The following is a 25,531-nucleotide window of genomic DNA, read 5'->3' on the forward strand; positions in this document are numbered from 1 at the left end:
GTACTCAACAACCACGCCAAGAAGATAAATATTGTCATATAACACGGGTTCCCCAACATACGCATAAGTCAGAAACTCATGTGAAGATAAATTAAGTAAACTAAAGAGTGCCCAAAATTGTTCTGTAATAAGTCATGTTTAGCAAGCTTAACTATAGGTCAAGTTGTAATCACCATTACTAATAACTGTCGCGGATGTTGTTGGTATTTGGTAACATAATGTGTCAAAATCTTCATCCGATTTCAGACAGAACTGAAGATGTCTACAATTTTTCTTAGATTTCTACCGTATCCCGTAATTTAAAAATTAAACAAATAAGAAGCATTTAAACTACAAAAACTCAAGCAACATCAAAACCAAAGCTATTTCCTCCAAATAAGACTCAACATGACAACAAATAATTTTTGACGATCGAGCGTTAATACATTAAGCACTACCAAGCAACTCAATATGCCATCAACTTCTTGACAATTATATCAACAAGAAAACAAACCCATATGGTAAATAAATTAACCAGAAGGAAGGACGTAACCTAGATTTATCTCATTGTTTGTCTTTCGTGTATATTTTTGTTTGTCCCAGTCAGCATTTCTCATCCTATTTTATATAATAGGTTTGTCTTTTGTGTAGATTTTTGTTTGTCCCAGTCAGCATTTCTCATCCTATTTTATATAATAGATTTACGGTTTAACGATCAAGATTTAATCTATCCCAAAATGGACGGCTAGATTTATCTCATTGTTTATTCCTTGTTTGTCCTTTGTTTTGTCCTAATCAGCAGCACTTTTCATTCTATTTTATATAATAGATGTATTTCTATGTATATGCAAAACTAAGCATATGCACCCTACAGGCACAAGCAATGTCATGTTACGTGTCCGTGATCGCTTATTGTGGAAAAGCGGAACCATCATTTTTACTTGTCAAGAAAGTATTCTAGAAAATCACCTAGTTTTATTGTTAGGATAATCCCACATTGGTTGTGGAATGGCAGGGGGTGTGTTGATAAGTGTGGGAAAAGCCTTACCTCTTGAGTCTTTGATAACCACGACCTTTACCTCTATTATAGTACTAATTTTCAATAACTTGTTTAGCATCAATGTCGTTTGATTAAAAATTACCTCTTCCTCTACCACGAAAACCTCTTCCTCGAAATTTTTTACCACGGTAAGAATTACGGTCTCCCATCTTTGTAATTTGAGTTTTAAGAGCTTGATCGGGAAGAGTCGGATTTCTTTGGTTAATTCTAAACTCCTTTGCTTTTAGAGTTCCTTGTAAATCTTCTAAAGAAAGTGAAGAGAGGTCTCTTGATTCTTCAATAGCCACCACTACAAAATCAATTTTTTGTGGTAAACTACGAATAATTTTTTCAACAATTATTTCATTTTCCAAAATTTCTCCATTAGATGCCATTTAATTAACGACATAATTTACTCTTATAAAATAATCAAAAACGTTTTCATTTTCCTTTGTTTCCACTTTTTTCAAATTCCGATCCAATGTTTGGAGACGTACATTTTTTTTACCTTTTCTTCACCTTTGTATGCAATTTGAATAGTCTCCCAGGCTTGCTTTGAAGTTTCAGCTTTAGCAATTCTTTCATACACCGACTTCTCAATTGCTTGATAAATATGGAATAATGCTTTATTACCTTTTTTTTTGTTTTCATTCAACACGTTTTTTTGGACCATCGTTAGAGCCGCTTTATTCTCTGAAATGATAAAACCTTCCTTAAGAAAACTCCATAAATCCATCGATTTAAGCAACACTTTCAAATTGTTGCTTCAATTGTTGATGTCTAAAAATTGTCTTCCATTATATCAGCATGAAACAGGGACTCGATGCATGACAGAGTCTGTTATGACTGAATATTCTATTAAGTGGGTTGTGATTCCTTTCGTCTTCTCCTTGCTCCAGCTCTGGTTCCTTGCTCCTGCTCCTAGCTCTAGCTCCTTGATTCCTAGGGGGAACTTGCAAAGGGTTCGAAACCGCTCCGACGCTCAAGACAGCCAGGTTGTTATTTGTAGTAAAAAGATTGAATATTGATTGAACCTTTTTTGGGGCGAGTTATGGGAACTCTGTGTATTCAAAGATGTTTCGAACTTTCTTGTGGAAGACGATGGGCCCTTTTATAGGTTGAAGTAGGCCGACTATGTTCAGACGGTCTAGATTGGGCGGTGATGATCCACCGATTAGGGAAGTTTCCCACTGTTCATGGTTAGGGTTTTTCTTGTAGTTATCTCGTATCCAGGATAAATAAAAATTCTAAGTTCAAAAATCCTTCGTAGATATCCTGCCGAGGTGATAGATCTTCTGGGAGATGTTTCCTCCCGTGAGACTCTTAAAGTTCAAACTTGCTTAAACACTTAAAATCTGTAACCGACTGAGATCTTTAAGGAGATTTCGAGATTGAGTTTGTAAGTCGTTGGTGCGCTTCTGCTCCCCCCCCCCAGTTTGTGTCGGAGGCGAAACATGACTGATACCTCTAGCTGACCTCTTAGTTAGGGGTGTAGGTAGAGGAGTACTGAGGGTTTAGTTGTTCTGTTTACCTTAATCCGGGTTGACCCGTTGGACTTCAGGTCCGTTCTTGACTCTTTGACGTCAGTCAACGTCTGGACAATTTATGCATCATCACCTCCCAATGAGTAGAATATGATTTTTCATAAATCTATTAACCAAACTTACCGCGAACATAATATCTGGTCTTTTCGCAGTCAAATACGTTAAATTTCCAACCAAACTTCGGAACAAATCAACAATTTTTCCTTCTCCCTCTTTGCTTAACTTCAAACCTGTAACACACGGACTTGAAACTGGATTTGCATCTTCCATTCTGAATTTTTTTAATATTTCTTTTGCACATCTTTCTCGTGAAATAAAAATTCCTTTCTCAGATTGATGAACTTCTATGGCAAGAGAGAGAGAGGAGAGATGAAAATATTTTTTTTTTTTTTTTTAGGTTTAAAAGTCGCCGGCCGGAAAATTGGTCGGCCGGCGACCTTCCCGGAGAAGATGATGAGTTGGCAGGTTTTAACGAGGTGGCAAAGAGAGAAAACATGTTGGAGGAGAGAGAAAACATGTTGGAGGAGAGAGAAAACATGTTGGAGGAGAGAGAAAAGAAATGGAAGAGAGAGAGTAACGGTGTTATAACGGGAGGGGGCCATATGGGCATTTCTCGTAAAGTAAGGGGCTAGGCAGGAAGCTGGTCACAAAGTAGGGGGCCATTAGGGAAATAACCCAAAAAAGTAACAGTAATGTCAGGTTTTTTGCTGATCATATGCATATTATAAATGCAATATATTATATATTGAATAACTTATTTTGTTCGAAAATGCAAACCATTTGATCTTTAGCATAAATCTCAATTCATGGATTAATACAAAGGGTCAAATCTTGGCCTTTAAATTAAACTGAGGTTCTGTTTCAATTTTCAACAAAGAACTAACGACAGATATTGGAAAACAAAATCAAACCCTTGAAGCCCCAATTTCTCTCTATCAATTATTAATGCCCATCTTAAACCAACTGTTACAGACATACTTCGATCAGGTGAAAAAAGAAAACATAAACTGAATGTGTATAACCAGCATCTCTACTTTCCTAGTTATACATCGCTGTAGATGATAATAGTTTTATCGAACAACATTCTTGTCTTTCTTTTCTGGTACAAAATCGGTGACCACTGCACGCTCAGTTGCATCGGGAAATATGAACTTGAAGTTACTGCATAAAAAAGGTTACTTCTTTATAACCTTATACCTTCTATCGCGCTCGTGGACCTCTCTGTGTCATTGCCACGAGTTTTTGACCTCCACCGTTATTCCAGGCACCACGTACTGGTATCCCTTCGGAAGGGCTGTTGCCGTACGAGTCTGTGGTGTCTTGCCCGTGTCCAGAATCAAGATCAGATATGCCATCACCAAGTCTGACTCTTTCAAACTTGGATATCCTCTTCTTTTTCTTGCCTGCACCTCCTCCACCACCACCACCACCACCACCCGGGTTCTGATTTTTGCCTCCACCAGAAGAATCTTGATAAGCGGTAGACACTAATGGTTTCTCTTCGATCGTTGATTTTCCTTTGGAAATACGATATCCGTCTTTGGACAATACCTCTACCTCTTCTTTTGTAGGCCTATTATTTGCTTGTAGTTTCCTGACGGTGTTTAGGATGCTATCTGATAACGACTCTTCTTCTTTCCCCACTTGCTTCCCTTTGCCCTTGCTTGAACTAGTGCTTACTGTCTCTCGACTTCTGCTACTGCTTCCCGAACTCTTTTCTCGTGCATTATCGAACCTCACACTAGCATTGTAGGTTTCAAGTAGCTCTCTCTGCTTTTCACTATCAGGACAAAGTCTAGCTAGCTCAAGAACAAGATGTGAGAGACCAAACTGCTGGACATAAGACAAATATTCCCCTGTGCCAATTAAATTTTGGCGAAACTCCCCAGATATTTCTTTGAACGCGTTGAATTTGTTCTCATCAAATTCTAAAGCAGAACGCATCCTCTCAACTAACGACTTGTTAGCAGTCTGTACATCTTCCACATACTCCGGAGTTTTTTTACCAGTGGACGACTTGTCTTTCCGTGTTGCTGTTACGGGAGGGAAGTCAGACAGGGGGGAGACCTTTCGTATTGCTGTTACAGGAGGGAAATCAGACATGGAAGAGTCTAAATATCTTCCTCTCTCCACCAGATTAGGAGTAGATGTGGAGTGGCCAACCTTAGCCTTACTGGCTGAGACCCACGAAGAACTTGAAGAACTAGCTGATGGAATTCCATGTGTTGTTTCAAGTCTGGCATGAGCAGCACTTGGATTAGAAGTTGCTGGTTTAATCTTAGGAAAACTGGTTGAGCTTACTGATGATGATGATGATGATGGTGATGATGATGATGACGACGCCGAAGACGATGATGAAAGCCTACTATAGTTAGCTACTGGCCAGGATTGCTTGGATGAAGGTCCCAGGCCCGACAAACCTGGACCTGCATTAAGAACCTTAACAGATCCATTGCCTTTGCGCCCGATGCGAGCAGCCATTGTGTTCCTGCCTAATCCTTTATTAATAGGTAGGGAATTTTGTTGAGTACCTCGTGGAGCCCCTACGAGTGGAGGGAATGCTGATTCCATCAGAGCACCGCTTGTAGCACCTAGACTCACTGCCTGACGGTATCTCAAAGACTGCTCGGAGTCTGAGGTACCTAAAGATTCCATGGGAGGAATAATGTTGTCAATTTCACCAGTTCCAATATGAGCATGAGTTGACTGTGCACCCGATGATATGTCTCGGGCAGTGTCATTCGAATTCGCTGTTTCTAAACTGGCTTGAATAGCCATAGCCAGTTGATTCTGAGAAGAATCAGAATGAGAACCCCGTCCTCTTCCACGACGATTCTCTTGTTCATATAGTCGATAACGGAAGCTAGTTGGAATCTGTATTCAGGAGCAGGAGTTGGTTAAGGTCACAAGGCAACACACCGAGCAAAACAAAAAAAAGACAAGGTTAAAAAGCCTCTATTGATGGGGGTGATCTTTTTAACCGAAACCGTAAATCATAACTAATAGGAATTCTATGTGAAAATACTGAAGGAGATTCAACATACTTGTAGAGCAGCATTACGCTTAGATCGAGACATCTGCCCTCCATGTTCTAATGCATTATGCCTCTGCAACAAACGGATATATACATTAATATCCCATAGTATAAAGGAAGAGTAGTTGGAACACGAAAAGTCAAAAGCCATACAGAGTTAAAATGAACTTTTTAACATCAAAATATATTTATATGTGAAACTAATCACCTTCATTTCTGATTCTGATTGAAAAACAATGAATTTCTTCGCAAGACAAGCATCATCCTCACATAGAAAATGTTGTTGACGGAAATGGATCTGCGATAAACATCATGAATTGTTAACCTGAAGTGTGAGCTAAAGATATCAAAACGTGCAAAATATAGGGGGAGATTAAAAGGACTTGCCTCCAAATCGTCGTAGTTTTTGAAGTAATCATACTGTCCTGGATGTTGCCTACATGAAAAAACAAAAACGGTTTTTGAATGAGTTCAAGTCCTTCAAGAATTTAAAGTTCAAAACCAGATTATTATATAATAGAGGGCTAACTCTACCTTTGACAAATATGACAAGTAAAATGTTCAGTAGACATATGTGTATACAGTTCATTATCTCCATAGAATGGTCTCTTGCAGAAATCACACATAGGATGGCCCATAAAACCCCCTCTTTCACTCTCACTACCATCAACTTCCGAGTCACCTGAGTTTATGTGTTGATTCAACTGCGCCCTGGTATATAGCTTATGTTCACAAATAAATATCTGGACCACAATGTGAATGAATGCCAGTCAGTCGCAAACACAAACTTCCAAAGTTAATCAGAGATAGAAAGTAAAATAACGAAAAACAGGAAATCGGCAATCATTTATAAAGAAGTAGATTGCTTAAAATGATGAATTGAATTATCATTGTAGGAGTTTTAGGGCATCCCAAGATAAAACTTCCTCAAAATTCACTCCAAATAAATAGGCTTGCTAATGTATCACTGCCTCTATCATATACATTGATTATTGAGTTATAAGAGATGTATCACATACTAAAATAGATACTCCTAATCCATCAGAGGGTTTTCCCATGTTGATGGTGGAGACTTCAGTGTATATTCGCTATAATATGTAGATTTTGTGTCTATTTTGAATATCAAGTGCAATTACACATATTCTTATTAGACCATAAAAGAACACTCTAAACTAATGTCTTGCTTATATAATGTAATGTCTATTCGATACAAAAGTAACAAAATAAGCATAAAATCACTATGACCACAGGCGTCCTTCTTTTGGCTTTCTCCCAGATTAGAAGACCACACATACGTAGCAATATTACGTAGACAAATGTGATGTCTACAAAGCCTTCCTTTAAAAGAAAAGGCTTTCACAATTGGAAGAATAATATGGCAAACTATACAATAAAAGGTCAAATCTTTTGATTATGTGGTCACTCGAAGATAAATCCCAACATCAACCAGATGTTGATATCTTGACTACCCAAAGATTTCAAACAGACCATCACACTAAAATAAAATAAATCAAACACGAAAGGAAAACTCTATATAAAATACTTGTAATTAGAGTTTGTTCAGAAGGATCTAACCTTTCTTCCTTCCAAACATAAACTGCACATAAACAACTTATGTTGGTGATACAAGTGACCCTTCAATTGCTCTATACTCTTGAATTTCGCCTTTCGTTTAGGACCTCCATCATCCTCCATATTGTCACATACACTACAAGAGAGTCTACACATAGCTATGATCATCTTGTAATGATCAATATCATCAAAGTAAGCTTGAACATCCTCATGGTACCAATAAGAACCAACTTTTCCTTCTTTAGGATCAGATGGTAATACTGAAAAATCTCCAATGATCTTTGTGTAATCTCCTAAAGCCTAAATAACAACAATCAACTATTCAATTCATGTACACAAAACTAATAAGCACTTAGATTGCACGAACTTGAATAGAAAAAAAAAAGGGATTTCTAGAGAGAGAGAGAGAGGAAGAGGAGGTTTAACCTTGGTGATGAAAACGATATCGGATTCGGTTTTGCAGATGCAACATTTTCGATCTTCGCAGATGAATCTGAGACGGGAAACGCAGGTAGAGCAAACTTCTTTGTGACCACAAGGACCGTAAGCTACCCATTCGAGAGTTTCAGCACAGACGGCACAGCTATCATCCATTGTTTTCAGAGAAGGTTTTAGAGAGAGAAAGAATGTTAGAGAGAGAGAGAGAGAGGGAGAGACTTCTAGGGTTTTTTGAGATGCAATCGAAAGAATTACAGTGTAGATCTCTCTCTCTCTCGGGTTTTCAGGGGTAGAGATTTTGCAGAAGTTCGGAAGAAGGGAAGAATGCGGAGAGCCAAAATAGTTATTATAGGGCGAAGGCGAATGTTGCAACAGGAATCCTAGTTTGGACCCAATTCGGGGTAGGAATCCACCGGGCTCGGGTATTTACGTTTGGCCTGAAACAAAGAAATTTTTAAGGGTGTTTTGGGTGGAAACAAAAAAGACCGCGGCTTTGGGGAATAAAGAAAATTCTCCGCGGAATAAATTCTCGAGGGAATCCAGATTTTTTTGAAAGTTCTACAGAGAATAAATTTTTATGGGAAATACATAATACATTTTTTTGAAAGTTCTCCTCCATCTCATATGTTCTCTCTGCCACTTCATCTTCTCGGCACCTTATCTTCTTCTCCGGTGAAGGTCTCGGGTCGGCCAATTTTCCGGCCGGCGACCTTCAAACATAAAAAAAAAATTCAATTTAAAATTTTTTTTTCCTTTTATCTCTCTCTCTAGATCTGTTCTAGAGAGAGAGGAGAGAGAAAAATTTTCTATGTTTGAAGGTCGCCAGCCGGAAAATTGGCCGGTCGGCGACCTTCGTCGGAGAAGATGATGAGATGGCGTGAAGATGAGGTGGTAGAGAGACGTGATGAGATGGAGGAGCCTTTTTTTTATAGCATCTTCTAAAATTAGAATTCTCTTAGTAGTAAAAAGAAGAGTTAATTCCTGTATGGCCCCCTACTTTGTGACCAGCTTCCTTTATGGCCCCTTTTTTTTCGTAAATTCAAATATGGCCCCATATTTTCATGGAAATATCCTAACTACCCTTCCTTTAAATCTTTTTTTCAAAATAAAATCAAAAAAACAAACATAATTCCACCTCACTTCCCTCTCCACCACTTATCTCTCTCCACCTCACCTCTCTTCCCAAATCATCTTTCTCTCTCTCCAACTCACCTTTTTCTCTCTCCACCTCACCTCTCTCTCTCCACCTCACTCTATCTTCTCCGATGAAGGTCGCCGGCCGGAAAATTTTCCGGCCGGCGTCCTTCAACCTAAAAAAAAAAAATTTTTTTTTTTTACTCTCATCTCTCTCTCTCTCTCTAAAAACTCCGGCGAAGGGGGTTCCCTTCGCCGGAGTACGGGTCTGTTGAAGAACAGACCCGATCTGTTCTGTTCTTCAACAGACCCGTACTCCGGCGAAGGGAACCCCCTTCGCCGGAGTTTTTAGAGAGAGAGAGATGAGAGTAAAAAAAAAAAAAAAATTTTGATTTTTTTTTAGGTTGAAGGTCGCCGGCCGGAAAATTTTCCGGCCGGCGACCTTCATCGGAGAAGATAGAGTGAGGTGGAGAGAGAGAGAGAGGTGAGGTGGAGAGAGAAAAAGGTGAGTTGGAGAGAGAGAAAGATGATTTGGGAAGAGAGGTGAGGTGGAGAGAGATAAGTGGTGGAGAGGGAAGTGAGGTGGAATTATGTTTGTTTTTTTTATTTTATTTTGAAAAAAGATTTAAAGGAAGGGGTAGTTAGGACATTTCCATGAAAATAGGGGGTCATATTTGAATTTACGAAAAAAAGGGGGCCATAAAGGAAGCTGGTCACAAAGTAGGGGGCCATATAGGAATTAACTCTAAAAAGAAACATAAAAGTCAATCTTATTTGACTAGTTTTAAGAAAAGTCTTTATTCCCCGAAGAATTTTTTTATTCCCAAAAGCCGCGGCAAAAAAAAATTGAAACTTCTTGTAAACCCTTAGGCCATGTTTGGCGCGCGGGAATGGCGTGGGAATGGAATGTGATTCCCAGGAATCACATTCCAGATCATTGTTTGGCTCGCGAGAATGGTGTGGGTCCGGGAATGTGATTCCCACAAAAAGGGGTAATAGCAAACCCAGGGGAGGTGGGTTTGTGATTCCCATTCCCTGGAATCACATATATTAATATTTATTGACAAATATATCCTTAACAAAATATTGAATTATCAATTTTATTTTTGTAAGATCTGGTATTATAAGTACTATTTTTGTTTATGAACAAAATTTAATTTTAGATAAATTTCTATTTAGGTTTACGAACAAAATTTTATTTTAGATAAATTTTTATTAAGACATTTATTTATTATCTTTAAATTCTAACCCTTTGATGTATCGTGTTACTATTTCATATTTACGAATTTGAAAAAATAATGCTGATTTTAATATATAACAAAGTTGATGTGTATATTTTATGCAAAAAAAAAATTTGATATGTATTTTATGTAGCTTAAGTAAGGGTAAAAGTGAACTTTTACAAATATTTACATTCATATTCCTATACGAACCAAACACCTAATTAGGAATATGTCAGGAATCAAATTCTCATTCCTGTACAAAACCAAACACAAACTACAGTAATCTGATTCCCAAGGATCACGTTACGGGAATGTGATTCCTGGGAATCACGTTACGGGAATGTGATTCCTGGGAATCACATTCCATTCCTGCGCGCCAAACATGACCTTATATTTTCAGCTTCTTCCCTCTTCTTCATCTCCTACTTCCACCATGAACTCCGGTGACCTCCACAATAAATTCCGACGACCACCACAACAAATTTCGGCAACACTTTCACCATCTCTGACAACAGTTATTCCTCTCTTCTTCCTTCTTCTTTCCTCTCTCTCTCTCCCTCTCTTTATATAAATGTATAGATTAGTTTTTCGAACTCGTCGGAAGAGCCCCCTCGCCGACGAAGCCTTGGTTTCCAAACAAAACCAAACCAGATGAGATGTGGTCTTGTCTGGAATCTGACGAAGGGGCTCCTCCCGTCCGGAGTTAGAGAGAGAAGAGAGCGAAAAGAAAAAGAGAGAGAAGAGAGGGAGAGAAAGAAGAAAAACTCCGGCGAGTTTCGCCGACCAACGGTTATACTAGTGACATAAAATGGAGGTGTGTGGGGAACATTTTTAGTTTTCCACCTTTTAAAATTTTATTTCTTGAAAATTTTCTTATTTTTCCAAATCACCCACCTAATTTTGAATGCACTCAAATTTTTTTGTTTAAGTAAAAAAGATGCTGAGTGTATATAACAAAAATGGTGAGTGCATTTAACATTTCCTCATATGCACTCACAGAACACTAGTGTTTTCTGGTGGACTTGGGCGTACTCGGATCAAAATTTGGATAAAAAAATTGCTCGATAGTTCCCGTGAATGACCTAAAATTTCAGTGAGCATGATTTTTTCTTTCTTCACAGAACCAACAATTTTTGCTTAAAATTTGGTAGGGGTTTGCAAGTTGAAATGGAAGGAACAGTTTTTCCTTCCCTTCCAAGAAGATAGTAACAAGCCTTGCTATAAAATGTACATACTACGTCCCAATTTACAATTCAATGAATGATCGCGTGTCACCGATAGATACAACATCACCTTCGTTTATGACTTATCAACAACGATAAATTCGAATTACATGAAACCACCTTTGGCCAGAAGGTGACAGTTCCCAGCTTCTCATTCAATGTAAACTGTGAAGTATTCAAAACCCTTAAATTTCTTCGCTTGTCTCTACTCCATTTCCACATAGATTTATAGCTTATAACTTTGTTCCATATACTTCCAGCCTAATTAGATTTTCCATGTTATATACCACTTCAAGAATCTCCTCAAAACCAGGATGAAATCTCTCTCCACCCATTAAAAATTCATGAACAACACCATCAACTTCAACCCAACTACAACCTGCAACTTTCTTCACTTTCAAATCATTCATCTCTCTTCTCACCTTACCCACATTCTCCCAACTATCTGCTTCCGCATATACATTCGATAAAAGCGAGTAATACCCACTATCTTGATTATCAAACTCCACTGCAATTTTTGTTACACGTTCAGCCATTTCTACATTCTTGTGAATTCTGCAAGCACCAAGAAGGGTTTTCAAGATAACCAAATTCGGTTTCATTGGCATCTTCTCTATAAATTCCTTTGCTTCTTCAAGCAACCCAGCTCTGCCTAAAAGATCAACCATGCATCCATAATGTTTAATGTTTGGTCTGAGGTTATAAAAGTTTGTAAAAAGATCGAACATTCTGAAACCTTCATCGACCAACCCAGAATGACTACAAGCACTTAAAACAGCGATAAATGTGATTTCATTAGGCGTCACTGAGGAATCATTTTGCATCTGAGAGAAAACAGAAAGGGCTTCTTTAGCACGGCCATGAGAAGCAAGCCCAAGAATGATTGAATTCCAAGCTGATAAAACCTTGATTCTGAGCTTCTCAAATACCGAAACAGCTTCATCTATACACCCACATTTACTATACATATCTACTAGAGCAGAACCAAGAACACCATTTAAGTCCATCCTTTTTCTATTAATATATGCATGAATCCACCTTCCTTGGGTAAGTGCACCTAATTCAGAAATGGCTGGAAGAACTGAAATTAGTGTAATTCTATTCGGCACAATACCCCATTCTTGCATCTGAAGGAATACTTCTAATGCTTCCTTATAGCAAGAGTTCTTCGTGTAACCCGAAATCATATTAGTCCAAGCGACAACATTTCTCTCTGGCATATGATCGAAAAGTCTCTGAGCTATTTCAACATTACCACATTTCAGATACCCAGATATGAGTGAATTCCACGCGAACTGATTTCTCTCAGGCATTTCATCAAACAACTCCCGAGCAACCTCAATTTGACCAATTTTCGAGTACCCATCTACCATTAAACTCCAAGAAACCACATTTTTGTCTACCATTCCATCAAACAATTTACGAGCCACATCTAACTGACCAGTTCTAAGATAACCCATAATCAAATCATTCTGAGAAATGATATCATCACTTTCAGAACTTGTATCAAACACTTTAAAAGCATAATCACATTCACCCCATTTCACATACATTCTAATAAGAGCTCTTTGAATGAAGAAATCAACATGAAACCCTCTTTTAATGGCTTGTCCATGAAGTTGTTTACCTTCTTCAATGGCGGATAATTCACGACAAGCTTTAAGTAAGAAAGTGAATTGATGAGGAATAAAAACAGAGTCGTATTGTAAGTGATTAAATGTGTTAATGAAGAAATCATCATATTCGTTTCTTATATCTGAAGAAAGGATATTGGAGTGAGATGAAGAAAGAGAAGAAGATATAGACTTTAAAATGGGTTCATGGTTTTGTTGAGCTACAATAATACTAGTGGGTTTTGAAGGACTGATAACAGAAAGATGAACACGGTTTCTGCTAGAAATATTCACACTTGTTGTTAGATAAGGTCCTTGGTGAAGTGAAATAACAAGCATGGCTTTTTACTGGTCTTCTCAACTTCAAATCTATGGTGGTGGGAATATTTATATTGCTAAACAGACCACTATAGCTGACCTGACCATGTGAACAGGCAGTTAAGTTTTTTTTACCATGTGGAATACACAGTCCTCAACAAGTGAAATTCATGTTTTATTGAACACGAGTTTATTGAATACGAGTTATTAAAGGTATAACTCAGTTGGTAAGACATATACTTTAAAACCTTGAATATACTAGGTTCCATTCCTAACATAAGTGAAATTCATGTTTTATTGAACACGAGTTATCAAAGGTATAAATAAAATAGTTTAGTTTTTTTTTTTTTTTTTGAAAGAATAAAATAGTTTGGTTGAATCTATTAACCTCAAAAGTATAAATAAAGTAGTTTAGTTGGACTGATTAAATTTAAAAGTATAAAGAAAGTAGTTTAGTTGGACTGATTAGGTTAGACACGAGAACTCCTTTGCTTTTATTATTATAGCCCATAACTGCAATTAGAGCTTATTGGCAGATAATATAGAGTTAATGGGAAAACACACATGGAAAGCAATGTTAAGATGTTTAACTGGACAAAAGATTTTGTGTTCTTACAAAATGTCCATCCTCTCTGCTAAGACTTTTAATCAATATATAAGAAATAAACCAATAACTAATAGTAACCAATAGTTGGGTTCACTTCTGTGTATTTTAAAGGGTTTTCGAAAGAGAATTAATATATTAATCAGGTGTCCAACCCAAACCTGCCACACCCATTTCTTGTCTTGCCATGCCTTCTCAAAATTTCGTTCTGTACTTGGGACAATATCAAGAAATGCAAACCGGAACATTACTACCGAGAAGCAATAGATTATGAACTCAAAACATCAGAGTTTCATTCATATGTTGATGTTAAAAGAGATTTTAATAACTTAATCAGTCATTGGAGCAAGGATATCTTCTTCCACTTGATCTTTTTCTTCCAATATTGAGCTACTCTTTTCTCCACCTTCCATCTGCACTTGGAACATGTTGATTAAACAAAAACAAGGAATAAACATTCAAGAAAAGAAAATTTGAAACAAACGAATAAAATTTTATGAAACTGATCATGAAAGCAAGTGCCAAGGGTCTTAAAATGATGTGAAACGGAAGTTTCATGAGAAAGGCACTTAGTCCCACTCTAGAGACCCCTTTGACCTTCTAGACCTGTGATTTAACATAAGCCTCATCTAACGTATTGGCTAGGCTATTTGAGTGGGTTTGGCGGCACCTAGGTTACCCAAGTTTACGAAGATGCTAGTCCAGGTAAGGCCCATGCCAAGGAAAAACCTTGTACAAATGTGAAACTGCATTAGTGGGCCTGAGTGGTGCCTGTCCGGGTATTGAGATGGGGGTTGCATCATAAAAATTTGTTAACGAGAGAAAAAATGACTACATACCTTTAGTTTCTCAAAATTTGTTACTAGTCTCATATACTGGTCACGTGCTTCTGGGTAACGAACCATGGACTGAACTCTTGCTAGAGCTTTCTCTACACCTGCAGCTTTCTGCTTTCGCCCAAGGCGTAAGAAGTCATACTCGTCGACTTTTCCTGTTTCGATTTGGGCATTTGCATTTGTTCTGACAGCACGGAAGCCTCGTAAGCCAGCTCCTTTACGCCTCCAACGTAATATAGCCTTTTCCACAATACTGACAGACCAAACAACCTTTTTATATTGCTTCCGAACTTGATATCCCCTCACATGTGCCTTCAAGGAAAAAAAAAGTAGCAAAAGAATCAACCAATTAATAATCCGAATGTCATCTCCATAATACAAGAATACGTCTTATAAAGTTAAGAAAAAAGTGTATATATATAGATACATGAAATCTGTTGGAAAATTAAATTACATCAATTTTACCTGAATTTTTACAATGCGGTTGCGTATTTTTAGAAACTCCTGTCGTCCCTTCCAACCACGATATTTTTGTTGAATCTTTTGAGCTGCAGAGTGTAGATAATCAGTGAAATGACTCGTCTTTTGCGTCTTGCTACTAAGAGATGTAACTCTAACAATGTCAGCTTGGATTTCAGAATCCTCATTCTTGACCTTAGTTAACTCTCTAAGACGGAATGAACGAGCGCGGAAAGAAGCTTGAATTAAAGCAGCTGCTTGGGCAGAATTCCTAACAGCAGCTAGAGACCCTTTCAGTGAATACTGCTCTCTGTTGTTGTCTGGAGGAATGCTTCTCTCCTCAACGGACTCAATAGCTTCTTCTGCGGCAATTTTTGCAGCCACACTGTCAATAACACTTTCCTTAACGGTCAATGTAGAGAGATGACTAGTCAAATCCGCCTCTGCTAAATATCCAGCAATTCCTTTATGCCCTCTACTAGATGCTAAATCAGCAGCTGTTTGTCCTCCAGGAAACTTCGTTGTTGGATCATCCACAGCACCAGGGGCTGCACCCAGTCTCACTAGTGCAACAACTGTTTCCTCTCTGACAAAGAAGCATTAACAATAGACTTAGCACCTTCCACACAGTAGAAGAACTATACCCACGAGAAGCAAATTGCAAGAATAAACAATTATAAATGGTCGGAATGGTAAACTTACCTTCCAAAGAATGCAGCCCAGTGAAGGCCCGTCCTTCCATGTGCATCTCTAAAATTGGGACTAACACCAGCCGCCACTATGGGACCCATAGCCCATGTACAACCTAGAGATGCTGCCAAATGGATAACCCCTTGGCCTTCACGATCCAACATATGTGGGCCTTTGCCTTCTTCATGTACCTTAGCGATGAGCCAATTGAACAACCTATCCTTCAACAACTTTTGAAGCAATGCGTCTTTAGGATCTTTATGATATCCCTCCGGGGTAATTGAAGCTATCTCAATCTCCCCCCATTCCTTTTCATGCTCACTTGCTAATGGAAGTACAGCATTTTTTAGTTTGCATTTATCACAAACGTCAACAGAGCAATCCAATGAATTTCTGTCTAACCGAAGAAATAACATTCTAGCGAGACGTATCTGAAGACGAATTTCATCTTCAAGTTCACTTTTAATGGGTGTGGACAACGCTTTCTCTGATGGGTTTTCACGAAAAACAAATTCTCGCACCTCACTGCATGCCAGCCTATTACCACATGTGACATAAAATGGTACACGTCCAAGAGAGTGTACAGGGGCCTTACACCGGAGGACGTTAACAGTTAAGACTTCAGCAGGAACTTCAACTTCACCAAACATACAACACCATTTCATGCTATTGAGCTGCTTCGAATCTCCCAAAAATGTACCAGTAATCAGTACCTAAAGGAAGAAAAGGCCATACGTCATGTGTCGAAAGGATTAAATAGGGTTGCAAACACCCAGAAAGAGAATATCAGTTTCTTGAAATACAGTGTTTGAAGAAAAAGGATCAACTTATAAGGAAGCTGTGTACCTTAGTTTCAACCCCAGTGTAAGCCCAATCTGGTGAAAAATCACAAATACTGAAAAGCTGATCATGAGATAGAGAAGGGCACAAAGAATCAACATCCAATTGCATGTGGCGGGAGAGGCTGGAGACTTCCTTGTCATCATTCTGAGTATCTAGTGTGTTCCAATAATTGCCAGAATCTGAAGCCACCAAAGAGCTGTCACAATCTCCACCAATTTCTTTATCCATCCACCTCCCAAAGCTATCAAGCTTCTTCAGCTCTCCCACTTCACCTTTACGTAAATCATTTTCTTGACCGGTATTCCCAACTCTCCCAGAGATACCGTCATCAGGAACCAGTTGAGGGATAAATGTGTTTTCAAATCGAGGATGTGATGACTGGATATCATGGTCTATTGCTAACTGAAACCTATGAGATGGTCTGCTTAATTCATTATTACCAGAGGGCGGAAAATCTGCATGGTCAATTCTTTCATTCTGATGTTCCTGCAAGATATGAACCAAACCTCAGTACATGTTTAACAGTAAGCATGCAGCTGATGTAAAGAGAAAACTCGACGACTAACACATAAAAAACAACGGCCTATTTGTTCTAGGTGAATAGGATCTAGGTTTTAATCCATTCTCTCCTCTCTAGTCCTTGAAATTCCAGTTAAAATTCTTTTGCAAGAGGACCCAACGCCCCACCAAGCTCCTTGCATTGGTTAACTGGGCTTTGTGGTGTAACTTTTTTATTCTCCAATCTCCATTCTCATATATATATATATATATATATATATATATATATATATATATATATATATATATATTTCTAGTGCTAATCCTGAGAGATACTAGAGCTATTTTTTGGATGAAACGATACAGATTTTTGGTGATGTTATACTCACTTTCGTGATTATTTTTCACCAATTAATGATCTAACTTTAACACTTGTACTCCCACAATATGATGTCTATGGTGAAACTGAAATTTCTGTACTTGTTTAACCATTTAAATAGTAACAACCATGCAGACTACTTTATGGGCTTAGCGGGGTCCAAGTGAAATGCTTCTTTTAGGAGATTTTTATGAGAGCATGTCCAGAGAAAAAAAAACTGCCTCTATACATCTCCATCTGGACGTAAAAGGACTCGTCAAAGTTGTGGCCAATGCATATGTACTCGACTGTTCATACTTCATATAACCATAAATACACATGTTTAACTCGCAACACATGAAATTTGTATCTCGGTATGTTGCAAATAGATGGTTGCCCATTTGAGAAGTCGCTGAAATGTAGGAAATGAGAAAAGAATGAAACAAGACCTGAACCAATTTATCTGAGCCTGACCACGTCGTCTGTAAATGTGAATCGGAAAAGGCATTTGCACCAGCAACGTTATCTTTAAGTAGATTACAAGTACACAGCGTCGCCTCTGTAACTTTAGCAAAAGTATCGACACCATTAGAATGGTTAGAGGAAATATTCTGCTCATAGGGATAATCGAAATGTCTGCTTGAGCTGTGAATTTCAGGCCAAAACGATGGATGAGCATCATGACTGAAACTACCTCCAGTAAAATGTGAGTCTCGTAGATACCTTGATGCCCTAGATAATCCTAAAAAGTAACAGAAGCAAGCTGTAAGTATCTAAACTAGGGAAGTAATCAGTAAAATAGAGCCAGGAATCAGCAGACAACTTGTAACTACTGCATATGATACTTCATTGCCATACCACTTCAAACACTTTGAAACTCAAAGTCAAACTTAACTTTTAACCAATTTGGGTTGGCTCTGAATTTCATCAGTACAAATAATAACAAATATTCCTAGCAGATTCAACTGACTCTCATCCATTTGTCGGTCTAAATATATGGAAGGGGCTGCAAGGTTATAATTATGTACCAACTGCAGTCCTCTGTACTTCACCTGCAAAGTCATGTGTATGTGTGGAGGTATTCTGACATCTGGACTCAGATATAGCTTCAACAAGACATGAGGTTCCAAGATCGCCCACAGAATCCACATCCTCAAACTCAGAAGATCTCGTATGTCCATTCCAACCAGCTGTACTTGGACTGGATGCATTAGACGCCTGAATTGTGAGGCCAGTAGAGTCTACCTGTCCGGATGAAGGTGCTGGAATGGTTCCAAGTTCTGCAGTTAATAAATGGGAGATTCCCAATCTGTTCCCCTGGATATGCAAGTTTGTCAAAAATCTATATATACTGGAAACAGTTATGAAAAGGCCATCCTATTTCTCAAAGATGATGTGCTGTAGGAGAAGGAAAAAAAAAAGGCGCTCCGCTACAGGAACCGGGGCCTTACCTATAATACGGATGCTATCTCTCTAATATGAAGATTCAATTTTGTTTTTTATGTACTCAAGCAAATGTTCAGAAAACAAAAGCATCCCTTTTAAATCATCACATCGCAAATTCACGATTACGTTGTTGATCACATATAATAAAAACTAAGCTACATACTTAGTTGTAACGACACACTAAAACATTACCCATAGCTACAGAAGGAGTTCAATTCCTTGTACTATTCATAGAGCTTATTAGATGCAATTAAATGCAGTTTTCTGACCTTTAAATATGTTTTATATATGCTAAGTTTCATATTTTTGAACATTCAGGAAATATGACAACCATTTGAGAGATTACTATGGAGTTAAAAATTCAGAATCATCCTGAAAGTAAGGGGGATAAAGGAGTTGGAACCTGCTCAAACTGCAAATTGAAAACTTTGTGATGTTTATTTCTTGTCGGTTTTATGCTTTGGATGTTTTAGCTTTTACCTGCTCAAGATCAACTTAAATAGGTCCTCCACACTGTGCCACATAAATGACTAGGATGAACCCATGATCATTTGCCCGGTCCTTTTTTCTTTCTTATTTCAAGTTCTAACTAAATTGTTCTTGAGCAGCTTAGAAACAGGTAGCTAAATTAAACTCAACCAGTCCCATCGCCAGAAAAATACACTGGCAAACCATAGGTAGCTAAATCAGACAAACAAAACAGGCTGAGACCCATGCAAGAAGTGTGCAATTGAGCTAACTCTTTCGTAACAAACTGACTAATTCAAACAAATATGTCTAATTTCCTGAACTATACTTAATTGTTCCAGGTACACTTAATATATAATTGCACAGTAAAGAAAAACAAAAGGAAGCTTAAAGAGACTTCTGCTGTCGGCAGAAGCAATATTTACTGTGGTTTAATATTTTTATCATACTTCATCAAAAGAGTAACATAAACTGTAACAAAAGTTGAGAAAATTACCTCTTTTACCTCTCTGTAATGCACAAGAACGATGTGTTCCAACTGCCTGAAAACAAAAGATTAACGCATAAGATATGTGCAAGAACTTCCTACTATGCTATTACAGAGGATGCAGATGTTTCAAGAAGAGAACACGATGGACAAAGAGACTTGCAAATTTGACCTAGAAGCGCCCACCAGAGAATAAACACAAAGGTCAAATCACGCCCAACTTCACAAGCTGGCTTATTCCCTCAACCAAATCACCGCTCCTCAAGACAGAATCTGACAGATCTGAGATTCATGTAAACCCTTAATGATTATGAGAGACTAAGTGAAATACTACATGTAGTAGTATTTCAACTACTACAAGTACGCAATTTTCTTTTACTGTCAGAGAATTTAACAACTTAAAGTTTGCTGCCGAAAATCTTTTCACTTGGGGAGTACCCATTTCCAATAATCAGAACATTGGAGTAATTTTCTCACACCAATTTTCCATTACCAGTCAAATGTGTTCATCCAATACCAAAAAGGCGAAAACACTTTACTGTAGCAAAGAAGCGCCGAAAACATAAAGTGGTCGGCTAGTGCTGCGGCTGCCCCAATCCCAAAATCACTATAAAGCATATTGAAATATACAAGTAAAGGTATTATCAAATTTTCAGAATTCACAGGAATAAAGAAAACACTCACGGTTCAAGCATCCAATAACAGCGTCTCTGAAAGTTCTCGTTGTCCTCACCATGGGCATAATAGCAATGCAAAACATCCACACTGCCGGCCTAAGCAACCAAATGTCATATGATTAAATGATACTAGAAAAAGAGCAGCAGTGTGTCAGGGACAAACTGGAATCAAATTCAAGCTTGCTAGACATAACAAAGAGGAAAAGCCCAAAAAGTGTGTGTATTTGTGCGTGTGTGTGTGTGTGTGTGTGTGTGTGTGAGAGAGAGAGAGAGAGAGAGAGAGAGAGGTTGTGTGTGTTTGCGTGCGCGTATGCGTTTTTGTGTTGTTAAAACTTAAAATTACAAAAGGTTCTACAATACTTTAAAACCCCTAAAACTTAGCTGCTCAACATAAACAGGCTATACAAGTAAAACAGAGCACAGGAAAAGAATAAATTTCTTGCATTTTTGAAGGGGATTAGCTTGGAACGACAAAATACCTTGAGTTTCTCGTGAGCTTCCCGCACAGTTTTTCCATCTTTCTTCTTCCTCCAACTGTGGCCATCCTTCCGGAAATAGCGAAGTGCCTTTCTATCAAACAAGAACAAAGAACCACCTATAGAGCAAACAAATTTTAACTGAAATACAGATGCACAAAAAAAGTTGGCATCATTCAGACAAGAACGGCATAACATACAAAGCAACCTCTCTGAATATTAACAGAAAAGGAGGGTCGCTGAGATAGGAATAACTAATCCCTCTAGCACGCGAACGTCACGGAAGAACTAAATGCTAAACCAAAATCTTCTAACATATTTAGAATGGGTTAGATATGTAATAATCCATAGAGTTGTTCATGGTTAAATTGTGTTAGTGCATTCTAAGAGTCTAGCAGTAAACCGGTTCCAAGAATATTCATTGTACAAATAGACTTTCTCCTTTCTTCATTTGAAGTCCTTTAGTATCTCAGTTTCCCGTTTGTATTGGTCAAACTAAAAGTCCTTCCCCGGAAAATGTCGACCAAGAATCCATAATTTTAAGTTGCATATAATGATTAACATGGACTAAACATCTATACCCGTTCCACAACAAATCCATGATAAATGAAAAGACGGAAGTTAATATTGAAATCTCATTTTCAGAAGGGTTCTATTGATGAGAATGAAAGAATTAGAGACGGGCAAGGAAATCAATGAGCAAAACAAGCGAGATCTGAATATTTATGACATTTTCATCTCAGGCAAACTCTAGCAATTTGGAAGAAAGTATATAATTAGATACCAAAAGAAGAAATGAACTAACCTGCAGGCTTGTAAGGTGGATCGGGCGTCATCGTAAACCTTGAATAATTACGAAGAATCTCACAGACTTCATTAGGTCGGAGCCACCGGTTTTGTGCTTCAGACAATATATGTGTTATATCTGTGAATTCCACGTAAAAAAAAAGACACAAATTGAGGTACTTAAGCTTTCACTACTAACACAAAATACTGATAATGAAGCTGGAATTGAACTGTAAATCATTAAGAAACCATAAATATAACTAATTCTATACTCAATTTTGAATTACAAAAAGATTTCATTCAGATTTCCAGAATCAAAACTCTGGAGAAACGGGAAAGGAAGTGGATAGTGTGAACAGTAAACAGTTAAATTCCAATCCAAAAATGTTCACATTCTTCTTCAATAATCATTGAAAGAAAACGAAAATCTTCATCTTCTAAACCTATAAACTTCATTTCCTTTTAAGGATTCAAATCAAAACAAACATGCAAGAAATAAAACAACATAACCAGAAAAAATCAACAAAATACTGACCTAATTGTTGATTTGGAACATATCTTCTGCTCTCGGCCATTGGCAAGCTAAAACTTATACTCAAACTTAGAAATAATCAATCAATCAATCCAACCAGTCTGAGAATCAAATTTCATCTGAAAATCGAAAAAGTTGTAATGAAATTATAATGAAACCCTAATAACAATATCTTTTGCGATTCTTATGTGGCTCCGGAGAAGAAAGGGAAAAAAAACATGCAAGAGAGAAAAATGAAAAAATTAAGAGGAGGTCTGGAGGGAGAGGAAACCGCCCTTCCATGAATCGAAAATCAAAAGCAATTTTACTGTTAAATAAAATAAAATAAACTTATAGGTAGAGAGAGAAATTAAGTTTTTTTTTAGAGAGAGAAAGTTAAAAGGAGATAAAAGTCAAAGTGAATGGCTCTTTTCACACGTTAATTTGTGTTAATTAAGATCTCGATAAGAGATCGACGGCTCGTAGTAATAGTAGCTGATAAAAAGGTAATAATTTCTTATAAAGATGCTTGATTGTTTGTCGTGACTTGTAATATTCTGAAGGTTAGCATTACGATGAACGACGAGATACTCCTGTACTGTGTCTAGTAAAGAGTTTTCTCACGAGGGTTTTCCGATAACCTGTTTTTTCTAGTAGGTGAATAGGAAAATGATGTTTTTTTGCCTTCCCTCCTTTCACCATTTGCATCACCGTCTCGAATAAGAAAAATAGGGAAAAGACGGTCATGAAAGCCGTAAAAGAGGTGGTACATCCGTACATGTAACGGCTTTGAGACGAATAAAACAGATAGAATCACGAAAAAGGTTTGAGAACAAGCGAAGTAACCCATACATATTCAAAGATAGTCACAGGCACCCACTGTAAGATTGGATGGATCTGATCAGCCATGACGGAGTCACACAATTTTATTTATGAGGGCACCTAATAAATAGTAAAAAGAAAGTATCATTATCGATGTTTGATTGTCAAATTACATTACCGACTTCTGTGTAAATTACATAAATTATTGTGTTATAAGTGAATAGTCCCAAAATTTATGTAGTTTTCAAATCAACAATCCTTATATGTTATAGTGACGCTCTCAACGAATGACGTATGACACAATTGATCAAAAAATAACTCGAAAGATGGAACATTGATTAAAAACGAGGTCAAACTTTTTTTTAAACAACTAAAACAGAATTGCTAAAAGTGTAGGCAAAAAATATATAGGGCAAAAAAGTTGCAAATAGAAAGGAGCAAAAGCAAATTACTTAATAATTTTAGAATAAAAGAACAATAGTGGTTTGGGAGATTCCAACCTTTGTCCGCCAATGCGAGCATACACTCTTTTAACCAAGAAGGCAAGCATTGCCTACACCAAATGTATGTGTTTAATTATATTTGACAACGATACGTTATCAGAAACGTTCTAGCTATGAACCTACTAAAATACTTTTACAGGGAATTCGGTCGAAGACGCAATTAAAAAATTTTTAAGTTAAAAAGACAAGTTATATTTTTTTTTTTGGTTAAAACCCAAATTTTGTATTTTTTTGACGACTCAAATATTTATATTTTGTTTGGTTAAGATTCAATAACTTTTGCAAAGTTGTTTCTGTTGAGATACGTTTGTAAACAAGTGATATAAGAGACGAATCGAGATGAGGAGATCCGACGATCAAGACTATTCCAAGATATTTGAAGATATGTGAAAATCAAGAATATTCAGTTTCATATATTTAGAATATTTCTTGTAACATATCTAATATTATTATTAGATATATTTTATATTGTTTCTTAGTTTAGTTAGGAGAAACTAGGAAACCCCTGACCCCAATTTCTCTATAAATAAGAAAGGGTTCTGAGGATTAAATTATTCGATTACTAATCAATCATTGTAACGAATCACCACAATTGTGGTTAATAAAGTATTTAGTCATTCTGGCTTTCTCCGAGGATGTAGGTCGTGAATTTCTACATGGTACCAGAGCCAGGGCGATTGTTATTATCTATGAGAAGTCTTCCTCTTCTTCGTGAAGATCGATCCAGACAAGACTAAACCAAAATCAATTTATCCTGGTTTGAATTTCTTGTTCTGATTTCTTCATTTGAACTTCTCAAGTCAAAACCCTAGGTTTGAATTCAGATTTAAAAAAAAAACTCCTCTATTTCCAACGATTTTCTTTCGTTATGATTCTACTTTCCAGTTACTCTGTTGATTTGTTCGACTTTTACAAAATTCTCTTGTGTCTATTGTTCTCACTTCCAAACCGAGAACACCGGGTAGAAGGTGACATTATGTTATCAGTTATGGCTAATGAGGTTTTTCAAGAAGAGTGTGAAGAATGTTTTGGATGTGATTATTTCACTCTTTTATTCAAGTCGATCACTTCAAAAGTTTTGTGTTCCGACTTGCGGGAGGGTGTTGAGATACGTTTGTAAACAAGTGATATAAGAGACGGATCGAGATGAGGAGATCCGACGATCAAGACTATTCCAAGATATTTGAAGATATGTGAAAATCAAGAATATTCAGTTTCATATATTTAGAATATTTCTTGTAATATATTTTATATTGTTTCTTAGTTTAGTTAGGAGAAACTAGGAAACCCCTGACCCCAATTTCTCTATAAATAAGAAAGGGTTCTGAGGATTAAATCATTCGATTACTAATCAATCATTATAACGAATCACCACAATTGTGGTTAATAAAGTATTTAGTCATTCTGGCTTTCTCCGAGGATGTAGGTCGTGAATTTGTACAGTTTCAAGTTGTTGCAAATTAAGAAAATATCTAAGAAGCTGAAGACTAAAATGATTGAGTGATAATTTTTTTTTGCCAAAACATAAGATTTATAGGGAGTTTTAACTAAACCTTCCACACTTTTTAACTCCGAGTTTGTGGGCACACGTGCCCCCTATGTAGGGCCCACCCATGCAGTGACATTGGGAGGACATAGTCGTTAGGGTTCCTCATCCCGACTCCAATACACTCGTTCGAGTTATGCTTGTTCAAACCGGTTAATTAGGGTGGTTGAACAATGATCACAGACTAAATGTTTTCACGTGACTCTCTCTCTTCCATGAACTTCTTCTACTCAGAATCCCAATACCTAGGAGACTCGAGGAAGAAACTTGCTCAAAATTCGTCAAATAGCAAATTGAGAAATGGAGATACGAAGAAACAGGTTTGGTTTGTCTTTGAGCGTGAAGAAGAAAGTGATTGAGATCTAAAGAAGAAAATGAAATATGGGCCACTGCTTTTTTATCTA

The 25,531-nt window shown here is 37.3% G+C and overlaps 3 protein-coding genes across 7 annotated transcripts; all 3 read right to left on the minus strand.

Moving 5' to 3' along the window:
• Nucleotides 1-3,319: 3,319 nt before the first annotated feature.
• LOC147569050 (RING/U-box superfamily protein) lies at nt 3,320-8,397 on the minus strand. Its single transcript, XM_086655509.1, has 7 exons — nt 7,595-8,397; nt 7,172-7,468; nt 6,131-6,339; nt 5,984-6,032; nt 5,805-5,894; nt 5,607-5,669; nt 3,320-5,436 (listed from the first exon to the last, which is right to left on the minus strand). The coding sequence occupies exons 1-7, from the start codon at nt 7,760-7,762 to the stop codon at nt 3,763-3,765; spliced, it is 2,550 nt and encodes an 849-aa protein (XP_086511635.1). The 5' UTR covers nt 7,763-8,397; the 3' UTR covers nt 3,320-3,762.
• A 3,022-nt stretch (nt 8,398-11,419) lies between these two features.
• On the minus strand, nt 11,420-13,138 carry LOC147569051 (pentatricopeptide repeat-containing protein At5g15300-like). Its single transcript, XM_086661665.1, has one exon. The coding sequence runs from the start codon at nt 13,136-13,138 to the stop codon at nt 11,420-11,422; it is 1,719 nt and encodes a 572-aa protein (XP_086517791.1).
• A 546-nt stretch (nt 13,139-13,684) lies between these two features.
• Nucleotides 13,685-22,973, minus strand: LOC147569052 (calmodulin-binding transcription activator 2-like). Of its 5 annotated transcripts, XR_015231164.1 has the most exons (14): nt 22,281-22,915; nt 21,765-21,884; nt 20,963-21,078; nt 20,491-20,579; nt 19,816-19,861; nt 18,458-18,722; nt 18,129-18,147; nt 17,855-18,050; nt 16,553-17,035; nt 15,719-16,419; nt 15,212-15,602; nt 15,023-15,105; nt 14,561-14,869; nt 13,685-14,134 (listed from the first exon to the last, which is right to left on the minus strand). XR_015231164.1 is itself a non-coding variant. In XM_086655511.1 (13 exons), the coding sequence occupies exons 1-13, from the start codon at nt 22,318-22,320 to the stop codon at nt 14,051-14,053; spliced, it is 3,048 nt and encodes a 1,015-aa protein (XP_086511637.1). In that variant the 5' UTR covers nt 22,321-22,915; the 3' UTR covers nt 13,685-14,050. The 5 variants fall into 5 exon arrangements, 3 of the variants coding, with proteins under 3 accessions (XP_086511637.1, XP_086511636.1, XP_086511638.1); XR_015231163.1 differs by having other exon boundaries at nt 17,855-18,147; nt 22,281-22,946; XM_086655511.1 differs by having other exon boundaries at nt 15,023-15,602.
• Between the last annotated feature and the right edge of the window lie 2,558 nt (nt 22,974-25,531).

The sequence above is a fragment of the Eschscholzia californica genome, unplaced genomic scaffold (assembly GCF_041429995.1).
Source record: "Eschscholzia californica isolate CP2 unplaced genomic scaffold, dmEscCali1.0.p SCAF_1, whole genome shotgun sequence".
NCBI classification, from domain to species: Eukaryota; Viridiplantae; Streptophyta; class Magnoliopsida; order Ranunculales; family Papaveraceae; genus Eschscholzia; species Eschscholzia californica.

Excerpts from the sequence above, each read along its gene's own strand:
- LOC147569050 (XM_086655509.1), bottom strand. The coding sequence starts at position 7,762 with ATGGATGATAGCTGTGCCGTCTGTGCTGAAACTCTCGAATGGGTAGCT. Across the intron at positions 6,340-7,171 it reads TATGTTTGGAAGGAAGAAAG|ATATTTATTTGTGAACATAA; the intron begins GTTAGATCCTTC and ends ATTGTGGTCCAG. Across the intron at positions 5,895-5,983 it reads AAAACTACGACGATTTGGAG|ATCCATTTCCGTCAACAACA; the intron begins GCAAGTCCTTTT and ends TGTTTATCGCAG.
- LOC147569051 (XM_086661665.1), bottom strand. The coding sequence starts at position 13,138 with ATGCTTGTTATTTCACTTCACCAAGGACCTTATCTAACAACAAGTGTG.
- LOC147569052 (XM_086655510.1), bottom strand. The coding sequence starts at position 22,320 with ATGGCCGAGAGCAGAAGATATGTTCCAAATCAACAATTAG. Across the intron at positions 20,580-20,962 it reads AAGCTCACGAGAAACTCAAG|GCCGGCAGTGTGGATGTTTT; the intron begins GTATTTTGTCGT and ends TTGGTTGCTTAG. Across the intron at positions 18,723-19,815 it reads ATTACAGAGAGGTAAAAGAG|GGGAACAGATTGGGAATCTC; the intron begins GTAATTTTCTCA and ends TTGCATATCCAG.